The sequence below is a fragment of the Paroedura picta genome, chromosome 4, assembly GCF_049243985.1.
Source record: "Paroedura picta isolate Pp20150507F chromosome 4, Ppicta_v3.0, whole genome shotgun sequence".
Classification (NCBI taxonomy): Eukaryota; Metazoa; Chordata; class Lepidosauria; order Squamata; family Gekkonidae; genus Paroedura; species Paroedura picta.
In genome coordinates, this window is record NC_135372.1 from 144544623 (window position 1) to 144566759 (window position 22137).

General features: G+C 51.0%; 1 protein-coding gene across 2 annotated transcripts; it reads left to right on the forward strand.

Moving 5' to 3' along the window:
* The first annotated feature begins 317 nt into the window (after positions 1 to 317).
* LOC143836603 (uncharacterized) lies at positions 318 to 21537 on the forward strand. Of its 2 annotated transcripts, XR_013230654.1 has the most exons (17): positions 318 to 699; positions 1889 to 2003; positions 2456 to 2546; positions 4310 to 4414; positions 6465 to 6587; positions 6705 to 6759; positions 8905 to 8965; positions 10049 to 10137; positions 10791 to 10970; positions 12321 to 12362; positions 12901 to 13062; positions 14626 to 14699; positions 15560 to 15611; positions 17114 to 17177; positions 18308 to 18387; positions 19494 to 20353; positions 20497 to 21537. XR_013230654.1 is itself a non-coding variant. In XM_077336089.1 (16 exons), the coding sequence occupies exons 1-16, from the start codon at positions 391 to 393 to the stop codon at positions 19536 to 19538; spliced, it is 1647 nt and encodes a 548-aa protein (XP_077192204.1). In that variant the 5' UTR covers positions 318 to 390; the 3' UTR covers positions 19539 to 20408. The 2 variants fall into 2 exon arrangements, 1 of the variants encoding a protein (XP_077192204.1); XM_077336089.1 differs by lacking the exon at positions 20497 to 21537 and having other exon boundaries at positions 19494 to 20408.
* Positions 21538 to 22137: the final 600 nt, after the last annotated feature.

The window sequence follows — 22137 nt, forward strand, 5'->3', positions numbered from 1 at the left end:
CCTAAAGCATCCAAGAAAAGTGTGTATCCAGCCTTTGCTTGAAGACTGCCAGTGCTGGAAGACTGCTTGATCAGAGCAGTTTTATCAGTGCTGTGGCGAGCCCAAGGTCACCCAGCTGGCTGCATGCGGGGGAGCGCAGAATCGAACCTGGCATGCCAGATTAGAAGTCCGCACTCCTAACCACTACACCAAACTGGCTCTCCGGCACACATTTGAATCCTTAGAGCAGGCTGTGTCCTGCTCCGCTCCTCCTGCCGCCCTTAAGTGAGCCGTAGCCAGACTGGAAGTCTTCCTCCACACACGTTGGGTGATGCTCTCTCACTGCGCTTTTGCAGCTGGATTGTCCGACACAAACCTGGGAAATCTGCTTCTAAAGTGCGCCAGTGAAATATGTCTTCGGAACGGCCAGGAGCAGCTCCTGGTGGGGCAGCAGAGCGAAAGGCCACGGCGATGTGCCCGGGAACAGGGGGGAGAGGTCAGGGGCTGCTGGTACACTTCACAGCATGTACGTTTCTTTCACCCGGCTGTGCCTGTCCTGGGCATCTGGAGCAGAGCGCACCAGCGCCACTTGGTGAACACGCCTTCCTCGTCTGGGGCTCCACCGGCCTATTTAAAGGCCCTTTGTTTCCACCTCGGGGACGGCTGGGGGCAGGACGGCCAGGCAGCCACCCCGCCCTGAGCAGCACCCAGCCATTGCAGGTAAGGAGTCTGGGAGGGGGGTAGGGGATGAATGGATGGGGGGGTGGACCGTCACAGGGCCTGCCCGGCTCCCCAGGGCTCTCCTTTTGGAAAGGAGTTTTAAACTGCCCTCTAGCAAACTCAGCCCGTTGGTCCCTGCAGCTCAGTATGGTCAGCTCTGGCAGGTAGACGCTTTGCATGTTCTCAGGCAGAAAACATTCAGACAGAGATGCTGCAGCATGACCCTGATGCTTTCGATGTGTCTTCTGTACCAGGTGGACTGGCAACACTGCAACAGCCCTGGAGGAGAGCTAGAGGAGTGTGTGTGGCTCAGCAGGAGAGTCCCTGCTTGGCAGGCAGAAGGTCCCAGGTTCAATCCCCGGCATCTCCAGTTGAAAGGACCAGGCCTTGTGGAAGATCTTGGCCTGAGATTCTGGAGAACTGCTGCGAGTCCAAATAGGCGATTCTGGGGGTGATGATGGACCAAGGGTCCAATTCGCTCTACGAAAGCTTCCTACGCAACTGAGTCCAGGGCCTCTGGGGCTGCTGGTAGTGCAGTCTCTGAGACCTGGACAGGGGCTGCGGAAATGGGTGTCAGCTTGCCTGTTGTGTGAGCCTCTTGTGGCGCAGGGTGGTAAGGCAGCAGAAATGCTGTCTGAAGCTCTCTCCCCATGAGGCTGGGAGTTCAATCATAGTATCATAGAATCATAGAGTTGGAAGGGGCCATACAGGCCATCTAGTCCAGCCCCCTGCTCAACGCAGGATCAGCCCTAAGCATCCTAAAGCAGCCGGCTCAAGGTTGACTCAGCCTTCCATCCTTCCGAGGTCGGTAAGATGAGTACCCAGCTTGCTTGCTGGGGGGTAAACGGTAATGACTGGGGAAAGCACTGGCAAACCACCCCGTATTGAGTCTGCCATGAAAACGGTAGAGGGCGTCACCCCAAGGCTCAGACATGATCCGTTGCCTTTACCATTACCGTTTTAAGAAAAGCACTATCAGGGCTGTGACTGGCCCAAGATCCCCCCGCTGGCTGTATATGGAGGAGTGGGGAATCAAACCTGGCTCTCCATATTAGAGTTGACCACTCTTAGCCACAAGACCACACTGGCTCTCTCAAATCACACCCAGCTTAATAAGGTAATGTTGGGTGGAGGGAATGTGAGCTTCAGAAGGGCAGCTAACCTTTCTTTGTCTTCGCCTTTTCTCCAGGTTGCTCTCATGGCCACGGTCTTCTTCCTGAGTGTTCTCTTGAGTGTGCTCCTGTCATTCCGTGTCGCTTGGGCCGACAGTGGATGGGTCATGGCCCCCCGTGGGATGGATCACGGTAAGAAAACATGTAGTGCATGGGTAGTCAAACTGCGGCCCTCCAGATGTCCACGGACTACAATTCCCACGAGCCCCTGCCAGCGAATGCTGGCAGTGGCTTGTGGGAATTGTAGTCCGTGGACATCTGGAGGGCCGCAGTTTGACTACCCATGATGCAGTGAGTCCATCTTTCCATGTCAGGATGCTTTTGTTTGGTTCTGGGGGTGGGTTGACTGGGAATCTATAGACCTGTGTGTGCCTAGCAGATCAGTTTCAACAAGAAGTATCACCAGCTCTGGTCCGTTTTGTCAATAAACTGCATTTGCTGGAATGCTGAGCCTGTTCTGTTGATAATTTGGCTGGGATGTGACAGCCCTCTTCCCCTCCAGGCCAGGTGGCTTTTGAATTCGGCCCTTGGCGCTGCCTGCAGAGAGATCATCCATAACATTCCGACTGCCTTTGTCTTCGCAGTTTGCCACATCACACAGAACTACGCCAACGGAGATATCTGTAGACCGGTCTTGAAAGTCAACTTCGGCCGAATAATGCCTGATTTTTCAGGGTGAGGCACATCTTTTCTTTTTCTGGAGAGCTGGGTCATGAGACCCTTCAATGGCTTTCTTTTTCCCTGACCTTCATTTCGTGGCTGCACGGAAATCCTGGCAAACTCGGGCACAGGTCAGCACAGGTCAAGAAAATCTGGGCACAGGTCAACATGATTTGAGTTCCTTAAAAATAATAAAGCTTACTTTTGAAATCCAGCAAAAATTCTCCTTCTCATGCCTGGCACAGTTGGCTTGAGGTGGAATACACGGGTGCCCCTTCCTGATCTTTCTGTGGGCACAGCCCTTTGATGTGTTTGCCCTGAGGGTTGCTAACTTCCAGGGGAGACCTGGGGTAGAACCTTCTTGCCCTTTCCTGTGGGACATCAGGTAGCAATGATGGCTTAACATTGTTGGAAGAGCTTAAATATGCAAAGAATTAAAGCACTATGTGGCTTAAAATAATGGTTTTATTAAGAAGAGAAACAAACTGTACAGAGAGAGGGGGGGGGTTTAAGGAGGCCAAGAGGGGAGGCAGGGCACGGTCCTTTCAGAGGAGGTGGGAAGATCTTTTTTCTGACCAGGGGTGCCATGCCCACCACAAGTATCCAAATCACCCTCAAAAATTAGCTGTCACAGAGAGGGGAGGACAGGAGGTAGGGAATGATTTATGCCATTCATATGTTAAATTGACCCCAAGTCCATCACTGGTGTTACAGGTAAAAGGTAAGCTGAAGGCCTGAACTGTGTTGTGAGGGGGGTGTGGCTCAGCGGCAGAGTTCCCAGGTTCGGTCCCCGGCATCTCCAGCTGAAAGGATCAGCGAGTGATGGGAAATTCCTCAGCCCTGGGGAGCCACTGCCTGCCTAAGCAGTCAAAGCTGACCTTGAGGGACCAAGGGTCTGATGCATCTCAGCAGCTTGAGTGTTCATGCACTGGACCGCTAACATTGAAAGCCAGTGGGGCGTGGTGCTTAAGAAGGGTAGCTTCTAATCTGGTGAGCTTGAAGGGCTGTCCTAGAGAAGATGGAGCAGAGTTGTTTTCTGTTGCCCCAGAGGGTCGGACCAGAACCAATGGGTTGAAATTAATTCAAAGGAATTTCCATCTAAACAACCGGAAGAAGTTCCTGACAGTGAGAGCACTTCCTCAGTGCAACAGGCTTCCTCGGGAGGTGGTGGATTCTCCATCTTTGGAAATTTTGAGCAAAGGATATATAGTCATCTGACAGAAATGCTGATGTTATGACCTTAGGCAGATGGTGAGTGGGTGGGCAGGAAGGGATGTGTCAGTATTTGTCTCTTGTGGCCCTTCTTGGCATTCTCAAGGAATTGCTGAAATTGGGGTCACTGTGAGAAAGCAGGTAGTTGTGAGTTCCTGCCTTGTGCATGGGGTAGGATTAGATGGTCCAACTCTATGATTCCCCACTCCTCCTCCACATGACGCCTGCTGGGTGACCTTGGACCAGTCACAATTCTCTCAGGGATCTCTCAGCCCCACCTTCCTCACAGGGTGTCTGTTGTGGGGATAGGAAAAGGAACGTGATTGTAAGCCGCTTTGAGACTCGGATGGAGAAAAGCCGCATATAAACTCCCCCTCCTGTTGAGCTGGCTGCTTGATCCCATTTGCTGCTTGGTTTCCCTTGGGTCCCCCCCTTGCAGGCAGCTCAGCAGGTCCTGGAAGGGAAAGAGGCCCCTTGTGACCTCCTCCTTCCGACACTTTTTCCTTCGAGTAGAGAAAAGCGGCATATAAGAACCAACTCTTCTTCTTCTTCTTTCCTTTTTGTAGCGCCAAAATCACGGAATGTTCTGTCGCTTCGATCAATATCGCCCTGAAGCCCAAGATTGGCGTCCACGTGTTCACGTGCATAGACGTTCACCTGGAGCTTGGGCCGTGAGTAGGCTTCCTCGAGAGGCACCAATTTAATTCCTCAAGAGCTGCTCAGGGAGCACCTTTTGGCCTTGTTCCGATGGGAAGCCCGTCTGTGCCAAAGGGGAATGGGCACCAAGGGGCAACGGGTTTCACGGGGTCACGGACATCAGCCAGGAATTTTTGCTGAGAGCGGAATAGAATGCAATATTTAGTTCCTGTATCTCCCCCTCCCCCTATGGGCTCAGGGAAGTTCATGCAATTTAATAAACAGTTCCAGTAATAAAATGACAATAAGATGAATACCTGGGAAAATGCCGATCGTTGCTTTGGGGTTAGGAGACAAATTTCTTCCACGCCAGACTGGCCAGGGGTTCTGTTTTTTTGGGAGGAGGGGGCATCATCTGGGCAGGGAATTGGGGTCCCTGTGGGTGGGCAGGTAGTTGAGAGTGTCCTGCATTGTGCAGGGGGTTGGACTAGATGACCCTGGAGGTCCCTTCCAACTCTAGGATTCTATGCAGTAAAATAAAAGTTAAAAACACCAGCCCTGCCCCCCAGTCCCTTTGTGCCCTCTGACAAGACTGGCCATGACCCCAAGAAATAGCAAGTGGGGGGGGGCAACATTCAAACTCAAAGCTCCCACCGTCAGATGAAGTTTCTGACTCTCAAAAGCTCCGACTCTGAACATCTAGGCGGTTTCTAAGGTGCTTCTGGGTTCAAATCTCACCCAAAGTTCGAGTCCAGAGGCGTCTTTGAGACCGAGAAAGCTTTATTCCAGGTGTACATTTTCATGCGCATGCAGACTTCTTCAGGTACGCTGGCCATGACATCTCCAAGTGATCTGGTGGCTGAGTCACAGGTACTGCCTGGCAGGGGCTGGCTCCAGGGTGCAAGGACCATCTCCTGGGCTGCCAAGGTCTGCAGGGAAGCCAGATTAGCACCAAGGGCCTGAACAAAGATTAAGGTGCAATCCTCAATGAAAAAAAATATTTCATAGTTCCAACGGTTAGCTGTATATAATGTTTATTACATATAAAATAATTTTATTTCTCCTCCTCCTCCTCCTCCTCCTCCTCCTCCTCCTCCTCCTTCTCCTCCTCCTCCTCCTCCTCCTTCTCCTCCTCCTCCTCCTCCTCCTTCTCCTCCTCCGTCTTCTCCTCCTCCTCCTCCTCCTCCTTCTCCTCCTCCTCCTCCTCCTCCTCCTCCTCCTCCTCCTCCTTCTCCTCCTCCTCCTCCTCCTCCTCCTCCTCCTCCTCCTCCTCCTCCTTCTCCTTCTCCTCCTCCTCCTCCTTCTCCTCCTCCTCCTTCTCCTCCTCCTCCTCCTCCTTCTCCTCCTTCTTCTCCTTCTCCTTCTCCTCCTCCTCCTCCTCCTCCTCCTCCTCCTCCTCCTCCTCCTTCTTCTCCTCCTCCGGACCTTATGCATCAGAATCGGTGTGGCCATCGTGAAGGCTTGGTCCCTGGAGGGAACAGGAGAGAGATATTTAATAGAATTACTTTAATGCCTACGAGGCCGTATTGTGTTTAAGCGATCACTGAAGTGTTGGGATGCAAAGCCTTAAGAGGAAGTTCTCTTTGCCACTGAGGAACGTGACTCCTTATTGCGTGACCCATAGATAACCCTTGGGTGCAGAACCAGCCCCGGGAGGAGATGAACGGGAGCCGTAGGCAGTGAGATGGGGGGGGGGGGGGGGTTGGGAAAGATTGGTATGATTCCCAGCATCCAACCTCTGGCAGCTCCAGGGGAAGGTTCAACCCGGGCAGAAGAGACAAGAGACAAGAGACAGCTTCTCATCCGGATTTTGCCTCCGGTGGGGACAGAAAGTGACGCCTAGTTCTAGCTAACCTGTGTCAACCTTGCCGGGTCTTCATGATGAGAGACGTTCAGAGGGTGGTTTGCTGTTGCCAGTTCCTGTGTAGCCATCCTGGACTTCCTTGGAGGTCTCCCATTTCAGGACTAACCAAGGGTGACCCTGCTTAGCATCTGAGATCAGAAAAGCCTGGGCCAGCCTGGGCCAGCCTGGCCGGGGGACTGACAGCAGTGTGTTCTCCCCTCCTCCCTCCTTCCTTTCTCCAGCTTTGTTTACCTCCGTGTTGCGGTGACCTTCAGAGTTGCCTACCACACCGGACGTCATGGGTTATATGTACACGGATGCGCTGTTGTGGATGCCGTCATCAAAGGACGCAGCGTGCTGACCACGTGAGTGTCCGTACGGATCGACAAAAGAGGCCAGAGGTTTTGTGATTTGAACGGGAAGAGAAGTTCCTACCGTCGGGGACCTCTGCCAACCCCATCTTTCTCTGTCTGTTTTTTTAGGGATGCGGCTACACACCAGGGTTTGGAAGCTTTGGTTCGGGTGCTGACTGGTCCGGTACGTCTCAGGGAGAAATGTCACTTTCCTTTGATGCCTCACTTTCCTTTTGGCAACCGCTAAGCGGAGTCCTGGCTCCCCAGCCTTTTGGAGTTCTTCGCACAGGTTATTGAGCATGTGGATAAGGCCTATGAGGGGAAAACAAATTAGTGACAGCCCTGCTCTCACAAGGTATGTGAAATACATACCTGCTCTGGAGTTCCTTGCTCCCTACCCCCTTCCTCTCTCTCCCACACACATACCTTCCCCCCATTTCACCCTGCCCTTGTGCCCCTTTCACTTCTCTGAGCTCCTCCTGATCACAGAATCACAGAATCACAGAATCACAGAATCACAGAATCACAGAATCACAGAATCACAGAATCACAGAATCACAGAATCACAGTATCACAGAGTTGGAAGGGGCCATACAGGCCATCTAGTCCAACCCCCTGCTCAACGCAGGATCAGCCCAGAGCATCCTAAATGGTCCCTTCCCCTGCCCCCCTCACACACACATACAATCTCCTTTCCCCAATTCCACCCTGCCCTCACCCCCCTCACCTCTCGCTTCCCTGACCGACTCCCTGGTTCCTCCTCCCCTCCCTCAGACACACACCCGGACTCCCTCCTCCCTCCCACCTCTCCCTCTCCTTACCTTTTGCAGCGTCCAGGACTGCTGCTGCTTCCTCCCACGGACGCCCGGCCTCTTCTAGCGTGCTCCCTGGGGTGGGAGTACAGAGGTCATGTCCGTACCCATTCCTGTCCCAGGGGCACGCCAGAAGATGTGTTCCATATCAACAAGAGTCACTGGCAAAGACCAAGATGCTAGGAAAAGTTGGAGGCCGCAGACAAAGAGGAAGACCCAACAGGAGACTTCGTCTGCAAGACCCTAGCAAGGCTGTGAATGGCAGGACATTTTGGAGGTCATTAACTCATAAAGTCGCCATACGTCCGAAGCCACTTGATGGCATTTAACAGGGACACAGATCCTTAGTGGCTGATTGCTATGGAGACCAGAGGGACGACTCAACACTCAAGTCTCTGAACGGCAGCAATCAGGAGCAACACCAAGGGAAGGTTTGGTGTGGTGGTTAGGAGTGCGGACTTCTAATCTGGCATGCCGGGTTCGAATCTGCGCTCCCCCACATGCAGCCAGCTGGGTGACCTTGGGCTCGCCACGGCACTGATAAAACTGTTCTGACCAAGCAGGAATCTCAGGGCTCTCTCAGGCTCACCCACCCCACAGGGTGTCTGTTGTGGTGAGAGGAAAGGGAAGGAGATTGGAAGCCCCTTGGAGACTCCTTCGGGTAGGGAAAAGCGGCATATAAGAACCAACTCTTCTTCTTCTTCTTCTTCTTCTTGTGGGAAGAGGAAAGGGAAGGCGACTGTAAGCCACTTTGAGCCTCCTTCGGGTAGGGAAAAGCGGCATATAAGAACCAACTCCTTCTTCTTCTTCTTCTTCTTCTTCTTCTTCTTCTTCTTCTTCTTCTTCTTCTTCTTCTTCTTCTTCTTCTTCTTCTTCTTCTTCTTCTTCTTCTTCTTCTTCTTCTATGCTCTGCTGTTGGTCCTCCAAAGTAACTGGCAGGCCACTGTGTGAGACGGGAGGCTGGACTGGAGGGACCCTCCCTGGTCTGACCCAGGAGGGCTCTTGTGAGATTCTTATGAAGGCCTTGTACTCTCTGTCCTGTGGTTGGCCCTCCAGAGGAACTGTCTGGCCCCTGTGTGAGGCAGGAGGCTGGACTGGATGGAACATTGGCCTGATCCAGTAGGACTCTTCTTAGGTTCTTATCAGGAGAACGTTGTCGGTCTTCCAGAGGAACTGGTTGGCCCCTGTGTGAGGTGTGCTGGGGAGCTAGATGGACCACTCCTCTTCTCCAGAAGGTGTCCTCTTAACTGTTTATGTTCTTGCCATGGACAGCAGCTGCTAGTCATGGCAGACGTAATAGATGGAGGCTTCAGGAGAAGGCAGCTTCATGAATTCACGCGCTTTCTTTCCTTTCTCCTGAACTAAAAAAGACAAATAAGTCAACCACCGAACTCTTATTTGCACATTATTACTTACTCTCTGAACATCCCAGGGAAAGGGTCACCCTTCTGGCCAGTGCCCCTTTGTTGGTGATCCTTTAAAACTCTTCCTGAGCCTTCTCTGCTCTTCTTTTCCAGCTGTGCGACCGAGGAAGGGTGTGGTGCAGAGACCTGAATTACTGTTTTTTCATTGATCAGGGTAAGTGTGGGACCTGCGGCAGCTTCCAAGGACCAGGCTTCATTTAGGAAAAGAAAGGGCTGTTCTGAAGAGAGACGGTTTGCTCATCATGGGATCCTTGCTGAGACCGGACACTTCTATGCAAGCCCCCTCCCCCGTTATCAACCCAAAGCCTGCCCTTGTCAGGCCCCACCCCCAATCTCTAGGCATTTCCCAACCTTGAGCTGGCACCCCCACTGAGGTACACCCCTTCCCCAAACCCGAGGTGGGTGCCAGCTGCGCCCTGCGTCCCCCTTGTTTACAGAGCAGAGGCTGCCCAGTCAAAGAGGCATGATTCTAAGTACAGTAAATAAGGCTCCGAAGAAGTACGTGGCAATCAGGGTAAACTTTATTCAAGTTCACCTTGTTTGCCATATACAAACAGCATAATGTGTATGGGAGTAGGAGGGCATTGTCTCCAGGGGAGAGACCTGCAGAGACAGATATCTCCACGGAAGGCCCTGTGAAGTGAGGGGGAGGACAAAGGGGGGAGGGGGGCCCAGAGCGCAGTTCCCCCGGTTAAGACAAAGAGAAGTATCCCATTTGAGGAGATAACCCCATGTACACAATATAACCCCTATACCCACAGTATCTACAGGGGAGACCTGCAGAGACATATATCTCCATGGAAGGCCATGTGAAGTGAGGAAGAGGACAAAGGGAGAGGAGGAGGCCAGGGAGCAGCTCCCAGGGAGACATCCCATGCAGGCAGATAACACCTCTACCTTCTTAATCTCATCCCCTCCTTCCCCCAGGTCCAGACATGCTGAGTCACTCCCTCCAAGAATTCTAGGAGTGGAATCCCAAAGGGGCCTGCCAATTCAAATGAACGGGGGCTCTTCTCTTTGGGTTTTTTTTGGGGGGGGGAGTGCATATGAGCTTCCTTGCACCATGAACTGGGCAGTCCTGGTGGCCCAAGGAAGTGAGACTTCATTTTGGTATAATGCTGGTGGGCTTCAGGTCAAATGTCAAATATCTGATGTCAAATGTCAAATGTCTGCTTGGGGAGCAGAACCGGATGGCCTGTTCCAGCCCTGTGTGATTCAGATTCTGCTCCCGTTGTAGAACCGTTCCCCATCACGCCATCCTGCTACGGCATCTGGAGGAATCAGCCTCCCCGAATTACGGAGAGTCAAATCGAGCTGCGGTCTCAAGTATGTGGCTACCTGTGCTGCGAGTTGCTCATTCTGGGTCGCTAGAGCTCCCCTCCTCCTGCCTTTGTGTGAGCTCCTCGCTTACTGGGGCTGCCCTACATCTATGGGACCAACAAAAGGGAGAAATCCTTTGAGCGGCACATAGTTAACTTAGGTAACTCTCTGCCCCAGGACATAGTGAGGGCCGCTGGCTTCATTGTCTTCTAAAGGGAACTGGCCCTATGCACAGAAAGGGCACAGTGGGGACTCCATATTCAGAGGCAGTATTTTAAATGCCCTTTTTGAATGGAATGGAGGCTGCTGGGTGGACGGCTGCTTTCTGTCTTGATTCTCCTCATTATGGGATGCTGGACCAGACGATGTATAGTTGACCTTTTCCAGTGTCCTTCTTCAGTCTTATGGAAGATAGTTATTAAAGTACTGGGGTAGTGATGCTCTGTCTTCTTGGTCCTTGGGGAGGGGGGCACGACGGGAGGCCTTCTGGAGTTCTGGCTCCACTTCTGGACCTCCTGGTGGCCCCTGGGTTTTGGCCACTGCGCAACACAGAGGGTTGGACTGGAGGGGCCACTGGCCTGATCCAACATGGCTTCTCTGACGTGCTTATATTTTCATTCTCAATTTCTTTACCCTGTTTTTCCTCCACATTTTGGTAGCCGGTGTGTACCTGCAAAGAAATGGATGACGGCATTTCTGTGACCATCGACTCCATAGTCGCCTTGAAGACCACCATGTCCCCAGAGCACCAGTCCATCTATTTTTGCCACGAGAAGGATGCCACTTACTTGTTCGAGTGTATGCGGAAAGGGAGAGTCTTCAACGACCAGTACACCTCGGTTAGTTCCCCCCCCCCCCCGGGAGCCCTTGGTCATCGGGGAAGGTTGAAACGCAGACAGAGCTGAGTTTGAGTGGCTGATCCCACTGGACCCCTCCCGCAGAAATCCTGATACAGCAAAGGCCCGATTCGGCATGTTCCTCGGGAGATTTCCCACCCATTGTATGCCTTGCCTACTGATGTTGAGCTGGTCAGTGGGTGAAAGCCTGGGGCAAAGCTTTCGAAATTCCACAGGGCCTGCAAGATGGAGCTCTTCCGCCAGGTCTTGGGTTGAGGCCGGGGTGGCTAAGATCTGGGCTCCCCCCTTAGAGCAAACTAGATTGGTGTGGCTACCCTTTAACCCCCCCGCCCCCCGGTGAGGTGTCATCTGTCTGTATGAGCTGGGGGAGGAGGGGGTTGGTAACCAGCAAGAAACTGCAGAGCATGGGGCGGGGGTGGGGGAGATGGCCATTTGTGATGTCATACCTCTCTAGCCATTGCAGGAAACCCCGGCAAAACCATAGAGTTTTGAGTAATTCCTAGAGAGGACTAGGGAATCCTATTTCCAAACTTTGGCATTTTGCCTAACTTGGCATTCTTAGGCCTGCTCAGAAAAAGGGTGGACGAATGTCCGTTTTCTTTGGGGTGATGCTCTTCCCCCATCTCTTGCGGTCTCTGGCAAAGAGTCTGCATTGCCTTCAGCAAACTACATTTCCCGGGATTCTTTAGGGTTAAGTAAGCTTGCCCAACTCCAGGCGGGGGTTGGAGATGTCTTGGAATGACAGCCGACCTCCAGGATACAGTGAGCACTTATTTATTTATTGAAAGCATTTCTCCACCTTTTCCTGGAGAAAAGGGCTGCTTTGGGAGATTATTACCTTCTGGGTTTCATAGAATCCTAGAGTTGGAAGGGACCTCCTGGGTCATCTAGTCCAACCCCCTGCACTATGCAGGACACCCACAACCCTATCGCTGACACTGTAACCTGCCACCCCCTTGAATCTTCATAGAATCAGCCTCTCCTTTGACCCTCACCCCACATACCCCACCCTTAGTTTCCCAGTCCCAGCCCCAGGGGGAAATCATGCCCCAGGATCCTCCATGAGCTTGTTTTTAACACACCATCTCTGTTTTTTCCATTGCCTAAAGGGCTTGTTAGAAAGCAAACAAACCGAAAGGTGGGACATAAATGAAGTCAAGTTCTCATAGAATGTGTAGTGTGTAGATCTGCCCTCCCCATGTTCAGGGGTGGAATCCAGAGGCAAAGATGACCGATATCTCATTCACGACATCTTTCGGTTGGCGTTTTGCAGGGCACGGGGTGAGGGAGGATGAGGGAAGATGCTGATCCAAACGACTTCTCTTTCCGCAGGTTTCCCTGTCTGTTGGGAGAGTCCAGGAGCGCCTTCCAAATGTACGTGATTTTTTTTCGGGCCGGAGGGCCTGTGCTTGCTCGGCCCTGTGTATTTCCCAAGCGAGGACCAAACGAGAGAGGGAAAACAGACACAATGAAGACATAAGTTTTTAAAAGCAGAGGAGTCTCGCACAGCAGTCAGCGTAAATACTCAAGTTCCCTCTCTCAGGATAAACTTGGAGAAAATAGCCCTGCCCATCTGTCACTTAATTGGGTTTGAACCAGGGAAAGCTGAACGTGGAGCCTGCCAATTGGCTCGTGTCTGTGCCAGATTGATCTGAGCTGAACTGCATATTCTATAAGTTTAAACCAGCGGAACCGGATAAACCCCAGTGATTCGGGCTTGATTCGGCTGATAGAGACGGACCCTGCCAAGCAGTGGATCCTTTCTCCCACGCAGCGTCCTCTGAGGCTGCAGAAGGCCCCTGGCTCCTTCAACTGCGTACTCTAATTCCGAAATGCTGTGCTTCCTTGGGGAATGCAACAAGCCAAGATGGGTACGTCCCGAGCCAAAACGCCTCCCTTTTGTCTTCTGCAGCTCAGCTTCTCGTGTCCGAAGACGTCCAACATTGTCATGAAGATTGAATGCACGCGGATCTTCGTCGACATGCAGCTCGGCCATGCGCTCCTGTGCTACCGCCTCCGGGTCAACATCGGGTGCGATCTGCTGAACTTCACGTCCTCGACCACTTTCATTGCGGTAAGCAAGTGGCGGTGCGTGTGTCGCCCTTGTGGGATGCCCGGCTTTTGGTCTGCATCCCTTTGTGGCAGGGTTGCCAACCTCTAGGGCAGGGGTAGTCAACCTGTGGTCCTCCAGATGTTCATGGACTACAATTCCCATGAGCCCCTGCCAGCGAATGCTGGCAGGGGCTCATGGGAATTGTAGTCCATGAACATCTGGAGGACCACAGGTTGACTACCCATGCTCTTGGGGGTCCCTGGATATCTCTTGCTGTTACAATCAATCTCCTGCTGGCCAAGATCAGGTTATCTGGGGGAAATGTCTGTGCTGGAAGACGGACTCTACAGCAACATATCCTGCAGAAGGCCCTTGCAAAAGCCAAGGAATACAAGAAGGGATGCATGGCTGTGAGTGTCCTGCATAGTGCAGGTGGTTGGACTAGATGACCCAAGAGATCCCTTCCAACTCTATGATTCTATGGTGTTTAACAGCTATACAGAAGGAAAATATCCACTGTGCTATGACAAGACGAAAAAACATTTGTGCATGATGGAAAAAAGCTTTATCCAGTGCTTTGAAAGCATTAACAATACATAGTGGGGATGTGCGCCTCGGCTCGGCTTGGCTGTCTCGGCGATCACCGAAGCCCGAGGTGGCGCATAGGAGGCCACATGGTGATCGCCGAGGCAGCCAAGCCGAGGCACACGTCCCTAATACATAGTGATATTAAGATGATATAAAGAAGCTGTTGGAATGCCCCCGGAAATTCAAAACCCAAACGATGAACCGGTAAATTCTGTGGGTGTTTCCGCACAAGGACCAATGTTGCCAACATCTTGCGGAACTGCAAATTAGTAGCGTTTACAATTTGCAAGCCTTCTGCTACATTAAAGTCGTGCGGATTGGCCCTGTGTTTCAATCAGGAATGCTTCCTCAGTAGACCCCAACAAAAGTACTACTAGGAGAATCTACCCTAAGTTGTACCTTCCTCACAGTCTTCTATATGCTAAGGAGATGTTACTCTGCAATTCAACTTGGAAGGAGCTCGTTAGGACGGGAATATGGTCTTGAGGCCTCTGGGCAGGAAATTTTTTGCAGGGTGCCTCTGAGGAAGCATCACCAGCGAAAGGCAGGACTTACCGGTTCCTTATTTGGACTTGGGATTTCCAGGGGCATTCCGACATGACTTTAAAGACCCTTGTGAGGCAGGTGGGCCGGTGAGAGTTCTGAGAGAACTGGGAGTGGTCCAGGGTTGTTGGCAGAGTTTGAATATGCATAGGGGTGCAGCACCAGGCGCTTTAAAAGAATAATACACTTTTATTAAGAAACTACTATGTACAAAAAGAGGAAGAGAAGAACTATTGTAGCCCCCCTGCATTTATTCTGCTTACACCACTGCTGGCAGCCTGTGAGCCGGCTCTTGTGGGGCTCCTTCAGAGGCAGGGCCATGTCCTACCAGGTTTGCAAATCATTGGGGGGGGGGGTAGGGAGTGGGAGTTTGACTGCAACGTGGAGCCATCCCCCTGCCTAGAAACAACCTTTCCAGTAACCGTCCTCTTGCTTTGTGCTTCCCCGTTATAGATGGGTTGTTTAAACCTCTTTTTTCATGTTGACTGTCGGAGGGAGCTGCTGCTGCTCTCAGTTGCTACACGAGGGTAAGAAATGGAGAATGTTTGACTGGGTCGCTCGGAGACAGAGTGGGTGGCCCTGGGGAGGCAGCTGGTTAAGGGGACACACACTTGCTGGTTCTCTGGGTAGGGATGCCAGCCTCCAGGTGTGGCCTGGGGATCCCCAGCAATTAACGCTCATCTTCAGAGTAAAGAGATCAGCTCCCCTGGAGAATATGGACATTTTGGAAGGTGAACCATGTAGTGTTTTGCCCCACTGAGGTCCCTGTCCTCCCCAAATCTCTAGTTTTCCAACCTGGATCTTACAACCCTATCCCCCATCCCTTGCCAGTGGCCAGAGGGAACCTGGGAACCCTATATCTGGGGGGGGGGGGGATTCCCCCATAAACTTTCCCAGGCTTTAGAAGGATCAGTCTCCAATGGGCCATTCCCCCAGAAGACCACAGCAGGCCAGCCTCCGGCAGTGCTGCCATGCCATGGCAAGGGACAATAGTTCACGCCATGTCCTGCACCGGTCTTGGCTGGTGCCATGCTGAGAGAAGTCCAACAGTGAGTTGGACCAAGGGCTGGACCAAGCTGCTCTAGCACCATGTTTGCAGCCCAATCCCCCCCCCCCCGCCCAGCTTGCTTGCCTGCTTGCCATGGTGTCCTGGAAGGTTCATCACAATGCCCCCCCTCCCCCAGGTCCTTTCTGAGCCCACTTTCCTCCTGAGCAAGCATTAGGCCTTCAAAACACCACCCCTCCCTCAATTCCTTGACAAGAACTTAAGGCATCCGCTGGAAATGTGGAAAAGGAGAAGAGACCGCCAGGATCCCATGTTCTGGGCTGGCTTGGGAGGGGAAGAGATGATATGCCTGGAAATCTCAGGGCCTTCTTTTTCTTCCAGTCCCTTAAGGATTAGGCGTCGTTGCACGGAAGGTGAAGAGTGTGAAACGGATGTGAGTAGCCCTTGACTTCCTAGGAGTTGACCCCATGCAGTCCTGAAGGGGTTAAAGACCCCTGTTTCAGAATGTTAGAATTCCCAGTGGAAGAATTTGTGGCTTCTTCCCTAGGAATATACGAAGTGTTTGGATGCATGTCTATGCTACAGATGTGTAGCATAGTTCCCCCGATTCCTTTCAAACGACAGCTCCCAGAATCCTTTGGGGGAAGCTGAGACCTAAATTGCTGCAGAACCAATAGGGTTATGTTGAGAAGAGAATGCCAGAATGGAAACAGTGGGGTGTATTTGATTAATAGAGCAGTCATGGAAGGATAATATTGAGAGCAGTAAATAAATCTCCCAGGAAGTATATTGCAAAAGGTAAAAACTTGCATTTTAACAAGTAGATCCAGTTCACATTCAGGTTGCAGTCAAAAGGAAAGAAAGCAAGCTGCCTAATCTGAACAGTCCTTCCCTATCTCAAATGGCCACCTTGTCCCCTGTCATGTTTGAGTATGAGGCCATTATCTCTTCAGGAGAGACCTGCGAAGACATGTGTCTCCATGGAAGGCCCTGTGCAAAGAAGTGGAGGACAAAGCGAGATTAATTAATTAATTGGATTTCTAGACTGCAACTCTTGGCCAGGCGAGCTTGTATAGAGAAGAGGGGTCAGAGGGCAGGTTGTGATTAAGGACAATATACAGCAATAAGTCTGTCTGTAGCAGTCAAAATGGGTAAAAGTCCAGGAGCACCTTAAAGAGTAGCAAGGAAATGAGCTTTTGTGAAATGCAATCCTTCTGTCCCTCGGCTAAAAATTACTCCATCTAATGTTAAAAATGCAGTAGATACCTTACTTTGTTGTTGTTGTTGTTGTTAGTTGCGAAGTCGTGTTGGACCCATCGCGACCCCACGGACAATGATCCTCCAGGCCTTCCTGTCCTCTCCCATTCCCCGGAGTCCATTTAAGTTTGCACCGACTGCTTCAGTGACTCCATCCAGCCACCTGATTCTCTGTCGTCCCCTTCTTCTTTTGCTCTCGATCGCTCCCAGCATCAGGCTCTTCTCCAGGGAGTCCTTCCTTCTCATGAGGTGGCCAAAGTATTCCTGTTGCAGATCCATCAGCTCACCTGGCAGCCACATGGTCCAAGATAGCTGCCCACTTCCTCTCCAACAAGAGCCACCTCTTGCCCCACTGGTCAGCAACCAACAAAGACCTTCTCCTGGTTCCAGGGGCTTAAGATCACCTTCTGTGTCCCACCTACTCTGGGAAGGAGAAACTCTTTCCCGCTTCCAGATCCCTGCCTCCAAGAAGGGGAAGCGGTTGAGAGAATCCCTTTGTCTCCTAGCTAGATTAATGAGCATTAGAAGGAAAGTGAGCAAGTGATTAAAGTCTCCCCTCGCCTCTCTCCAAAGCTCAGAGGAAAAAACCTTGCTTTGAAATGGGCATTTTGCCTGACCCGTTGCAGTTGACGACAGGGACCTTATAAACGATTGGTGACCCAGGGTTTCTATTTGCAGGAGACTGCACTGAGTGAAATATTTCAGCAATCACTGATGGTTTGGAGCAGGAGCTATTTAAATGGTAAGTATGGTCAAGAACATCAAAGGAGCCCTGCCGGATCAACCGGTGCCCCCCCCAATCCCTCATCCTGTCTAGCACAGTGGCCACCATTTCCTCTGGAGGGCCAACAACAGGGCAGAGAGGCCAAGGGCATAGAGCTCTGCTGGTTCAGACCAGTTGGGGTCCATCTAGATTAGTCTCCTGTCTCACACAGGGGCCAGCTAGTTCCTCTGAAAGGCCAACAACAGGGCAGAGAGGTTGAGACCTTCCTAAGAACATCAGGAGAGCCCTGCTGGGTCATACCAGGGAAGGTCCATCTCATCTAGTCTCCCCTCTCACAAAGTGGCTGACCAGTTCATCTGGAGGGCCAACAGCAGGGCAGAGAGGCCAGGGCCTTCATAAGAACATGTATCAGACCAAGTGTCCATCTAGTCCAGCATCTTTGAAGGCCAACAACAGGGTCTTGAGGCTGAGGCCTTCATGATAAGCCAAGAAGATCCCTGCTGGATGAGACCAGCGGTCCATCTAGTCCAGCATCTGGTTTCACAGAGTGGCCAACAAGTTCCTCTGGAGGGCCAACAATGGGGGATAGAGGCTGAGGCCTTCTGGTTCTGGATTTCAAAGGATTAGTGCCTTTGAATATGGAGGTTTCCCTCAGTCACCATGGCATGTAGCCATATATAGACTTATCCTCAAATCCCCTTGTAAAGTTATTTTTTTCCTGTGGCCATCACAGTAGCAAATTCCACATTTCAATCACTCCCCATTTAATGAAGTATTTTCTTTTGGTCTATCCTGAATTGACTGCCCGCCCGCTTCATTGGGTGCCCTTGAGGTCTAGAACTGGGGGAGAATGGGGAACGTTCTCTTGATCAACTCTCTCCACCCCAGGCATAATTTTATCGGCCTTTATCATGCCCCCCATTTGTTGCTTTGCTTTGCTCGTGTGTCTGGTGAGTCTGCACATTACAGCCCCATGGCTCCTGAATCAAAGCTGGTTTGTTTTAAAGGAGTCTCAAGCTAGGTCCTCAGCAGAGCTACAGGCACGACACCCGGAGTCTTCCTCTGGGGGCACAAGGCTTTTGGTCGGTGCTTTTTGTGCCAGTTTCAGCCAGGGAGGCTAACATCTCCTCCTCCTCCTTGTCCTCTAGCTAAAATGAAGAATGGGTTCCGCATACCTTTCCTGAAGCACTATCCCTGCGACAGCTGCCAGCAGACCATCTATGCCCAGGTGAGAAGTTACATGTTGACTGAACTGCCTGGACAAGGTGGACCTTGGGAATGGGTTGTCCTTCTCCAGATGGCTGTCAGGGATGGGCAGCTCCCCTCTTTCCTGTGGCTCTGATGCCCTCAATGTCCTTGGGTATTCGTACATGCTCAACGCTCTTCTTCTTTCACTTTTCCTCTTTCCCCCCCTCTACTTTGGGGGCATTCAGTGGGGTTCTTGCACAGCTCCGGTCCCTTTCCATTATGCAGGAGAACCTCTTGGTAAATAATGCCAGGTGGGGGGGGGGCTGTACAGGTATCCTGCCTCCGGTCACTGCAGGAAGGTGTGGGCGGGGCTGATAAAATGTCAGAAGCAGGGATGCAGGGCTTGGACTCAGCCGGGGCCTGGGCTGAAGATGCAGCAGGAGGTGGTGCTGGGGGAAGCTGCCCCTGTTGACGGCACCCCCCTTACCTTCTCAACAAGCCCACCTGGGTAGTGGTGAGGCCATTCAGCCAGCTCCTGCCCTCTGTTGCCCCTGGGACACCCCCCAGACAGCCTGCCTCGGGTGGTGGGAGGCCTCAGGGAGGGAGACCTGCCACCGCCCTGCCACCGCCGTTCCAAAACCCCTCAAGACAGACACACAGGAATCCCAGGCCTTGGGATCTAGGGGAAGGTAGAACAGACAGGAGAATCCGCAGCAGGTAAGCATCGTCAAAGACACAGAACGAAAGAGAGCAAGGCTAGTTATATTCTCTGCCCCAACACCCCCCCCAACCCAAAATCAGGCAGGAACGTCCCTTTCTCACAGTACCCCTGTTTGATCTAACAGGGCGCCAAAAGAGGAGCCAGCTAGTCAAAGTAACGCAGACATGTTAGCTTCGCTAGAGCATTGTTATGCATTCCACAAAGGAGCACAGATAAAAACAGAGAGTCTGTCTGTAATGCAAAGCGAGGAGAAAGGGGGGGGCTGCTTCAAAGCGGCCTCCATGGGCCCGTTCAACTCCAGAATGGGAGAAACGACCAAGCTGCCGTGGGCCGGGGGTGGGCCATGACACGACCAATGGCTGTGGGTGGCCGAGGGCCGCTGGCATTCAGTCCTGACCCCCTGCTCCTTTCTGTTCCCTCCCCAGCGCCGTGTCTATTGCCCCTGCACACTTAGTTTTGTCCCTAAGTAGCCTTCGAAGGAAAGAAAAGGATGCTCTGCGTCAGTCCTGGTTTGGTGCTCGCAAGGGAGAGGATCTGGAAAGCCGGAGGTTGCTTGGTGCGATGGCGTCATCTTCACTGCTTGGAACACAGCGAGAGTTTTTAGCATTTTGTCCAGAGGTAGTTTTCACGTAGTAGTGGATTTTATGTAGGGATAGAAAAGAAGAATTTACATTAAATAATCATTTTTGCTGACTATGCAGGTCTGGAATGATGGGAATTCCCTTGGTCATGTCCTCATTGCTCTCTGGGACATTCACACATGCTCAGGGCCAAATACATGTTTGTGCGATAGGTAGTGAATGTAAGAACACATCCTTGCTGGACAGGACCCTAGCTCCAACTAATGTGTTACAACAAGGTGGTTTCTAGGGCCTTACTGGCCTGACCTAAAAGAGGCCAATCTCCCTGTAGTGCCTTCAGCACCCGCTATTCAAAGGTCTGCTACCATAAGCACAGAAGAGAAGCCATCTTGGATCAGGTCAGTGGCGCCAGTGGCCCAAACGCAGTGGCCATCAGGAGGTCCACCAGCAGGTCAAAAGTTCCAGAAGCCTTCCTACTGTTGACCCCCAAGAGCCAAGAAGACAGAGCATCACCTCCCCAGACCATGTTCCATCTATCCCTTGTGACTCATGGATCTCTCCTCCTTATGTTTATCTTCTTGAAGCAGGCTATGCTTGTATCTGCCCCCACTTCCTGTGGCAGTGAATTCCACATGTTAATTGCTCCTGGGACGTACAGCAGTGTAATGTCAAATCGACCACTAGAGGGCGGAAAACTCATGCAGGTAGAAAAACAAAACCTAAAGCAGGGGTAGTCAAACTGCGGCCCTCCAGCTGTCCATGGACTACAATTCCCATGAGCCCCTGCCAGCGAATGCTGGCAGGGGCTCATGGGAATTGTAGTCCATGGACAGTTGGAGGGCCGCAGTTTGACTACCCCTGACCTAAAGCAACAGGGACCATAGAGGATGAAAATGAGATATTTAAGAGCCTTGTATAACTAAGTGCTGTCAAAGCGTGAATATATTAATGGAACCTGGAACCTGGGCTGAATTAGGCTTTAAAATATGGAAATAGACAGCTGAATTTTTTTCTTTCATGGGATGGAGGGAAAATAACATTGCCTACTATTGCATAGAGATCAGACTGATGTAACACATATAAAAGGGCCGGTTTCTAATTTATTTGATTTAATATTTATTTATTGAAATACAAGTAAATATATGATGGGAACAAAATCAGATAAAAGAAAGGAAAATTGTACTCTTCAGCTGAATAATAAGGGATACAATTCTCACTCATTTTTCTATAACATCCTCACTTTTAATCACTAAAAAACTCCTATGTCCTAACATACATTTTTGTGCTGCTGGTGATTGTCCCTGACATGGTCTTTCGTCTTGCCCCCACCTTTGACTCCTTTATGCAAGATAGTTCTGGAATTCCCCTTTAGAATCAGGTGATTGTCACAACAGAGCAAGAGTCCCCAGTGGCACCTTTAAGACCAAAAAAGTTTTATTTAGTGTGTCTGAAGAAGTGTGCATGTCCTTATACCTGGAATAAAATGTTGTTGATCTTGAACTTTGTCCTGCTGCTTTGGGTCAACATGGCTGCCCTCTGGAATCCTTTTTAATAAAGATTTTATTGAGAGTTTTAAATGCAGAAATATTAAAATTCTAAAGAATACATGTGGTGGTACAGACCTGCTGTAGATCTGCAATCCTTATTCCTCCTTGCTCGCCTGTAGAGCTGTAAGACCCTGTAAGGTAGTGGAAATTCAATAGAAATTTGCAATTTCTTAATTGCAAATAGCTTGCCCTATTTTGTGACATCCAGTAAGTCGTATTTTGGTCAAAGGGATAGAGGATGCGCTTTTAACCAGTTTCTTTTGAACCTCTTGCTCAGTCTGTGCTGTGCTAAAAGTTTGCTTGTGAACATTTGCTTTTTAATAAATATTTTATAACTTTTTGATGCTGGTAGTGGTACAAGAATTCATTTTTCTTGGATCATGAATTGGCCAGAGCAGTGACTGTAGTATGGAAACAAAACAACAGATTGCTTGGGGGCGCTCAGTAACGATAAGCTTGAACTGAGTATGGAAAAGTGAGAACAGAAGCCTATCAAAGGTAGATTAGTTCGATCCATCATGTTTCCAAAAGCCACTCATGGCTGTGAAAGTTAGATGACGAAGAAATTGGACAGGAGGAGAGTTGATTCCTTTGAACTCTGTTGCCGGAGAAAGCTTCTGTGGATTCCGTGGGCAGCAAAAGTCACAAACAAGGAAATACTACAGTACGAAAAACCTGATATACCACTGGAAGGCAAAATCATGAAACTTACTGACTTTGGCCACATCATGCGATCCAACTCAGTGGAGACGGAAATTCTGCTAGGATTGGTCAGGGGAAAAAGGAAACCAGGATGACAGAGGGCACGGTGGTTAGATATGATCAAAATGGACACTGGCCATTATGCTAGCAAATGTAAAGCAGGCCTGTTCCACCACAAGGTATATTTAAAAGGAGAAAGGAGAAAGAATGAAAAAGAACAAAGGATAGACAATTTAAAT

Bases quoted from the DNA above. Each gene is read 5' to 3' on its own strand.
- LOC143836603 (XM_077336089.1), top strand. From the start codon at position 391: ATGTCTTCGGAACGGCCAGGAGCAGCTCCTGGTGGGGCAGCAGAGCGA. The intron at 4,415-6,464 runs GTGAGTAGGCTT...TCCTTTCTCCAG, and splicing joins GTTCACCTGGAGCTTGGGCC to CTTTGTTTACCTCCGTGTTG. The intron at 15,612-17,113 runs GTGAGTAGCCCT...TTCTATTTGCAG, and splicing joins GTGAAGAGTGTGAAACGGAT to GAGACTGCACTGAGTGAAAT.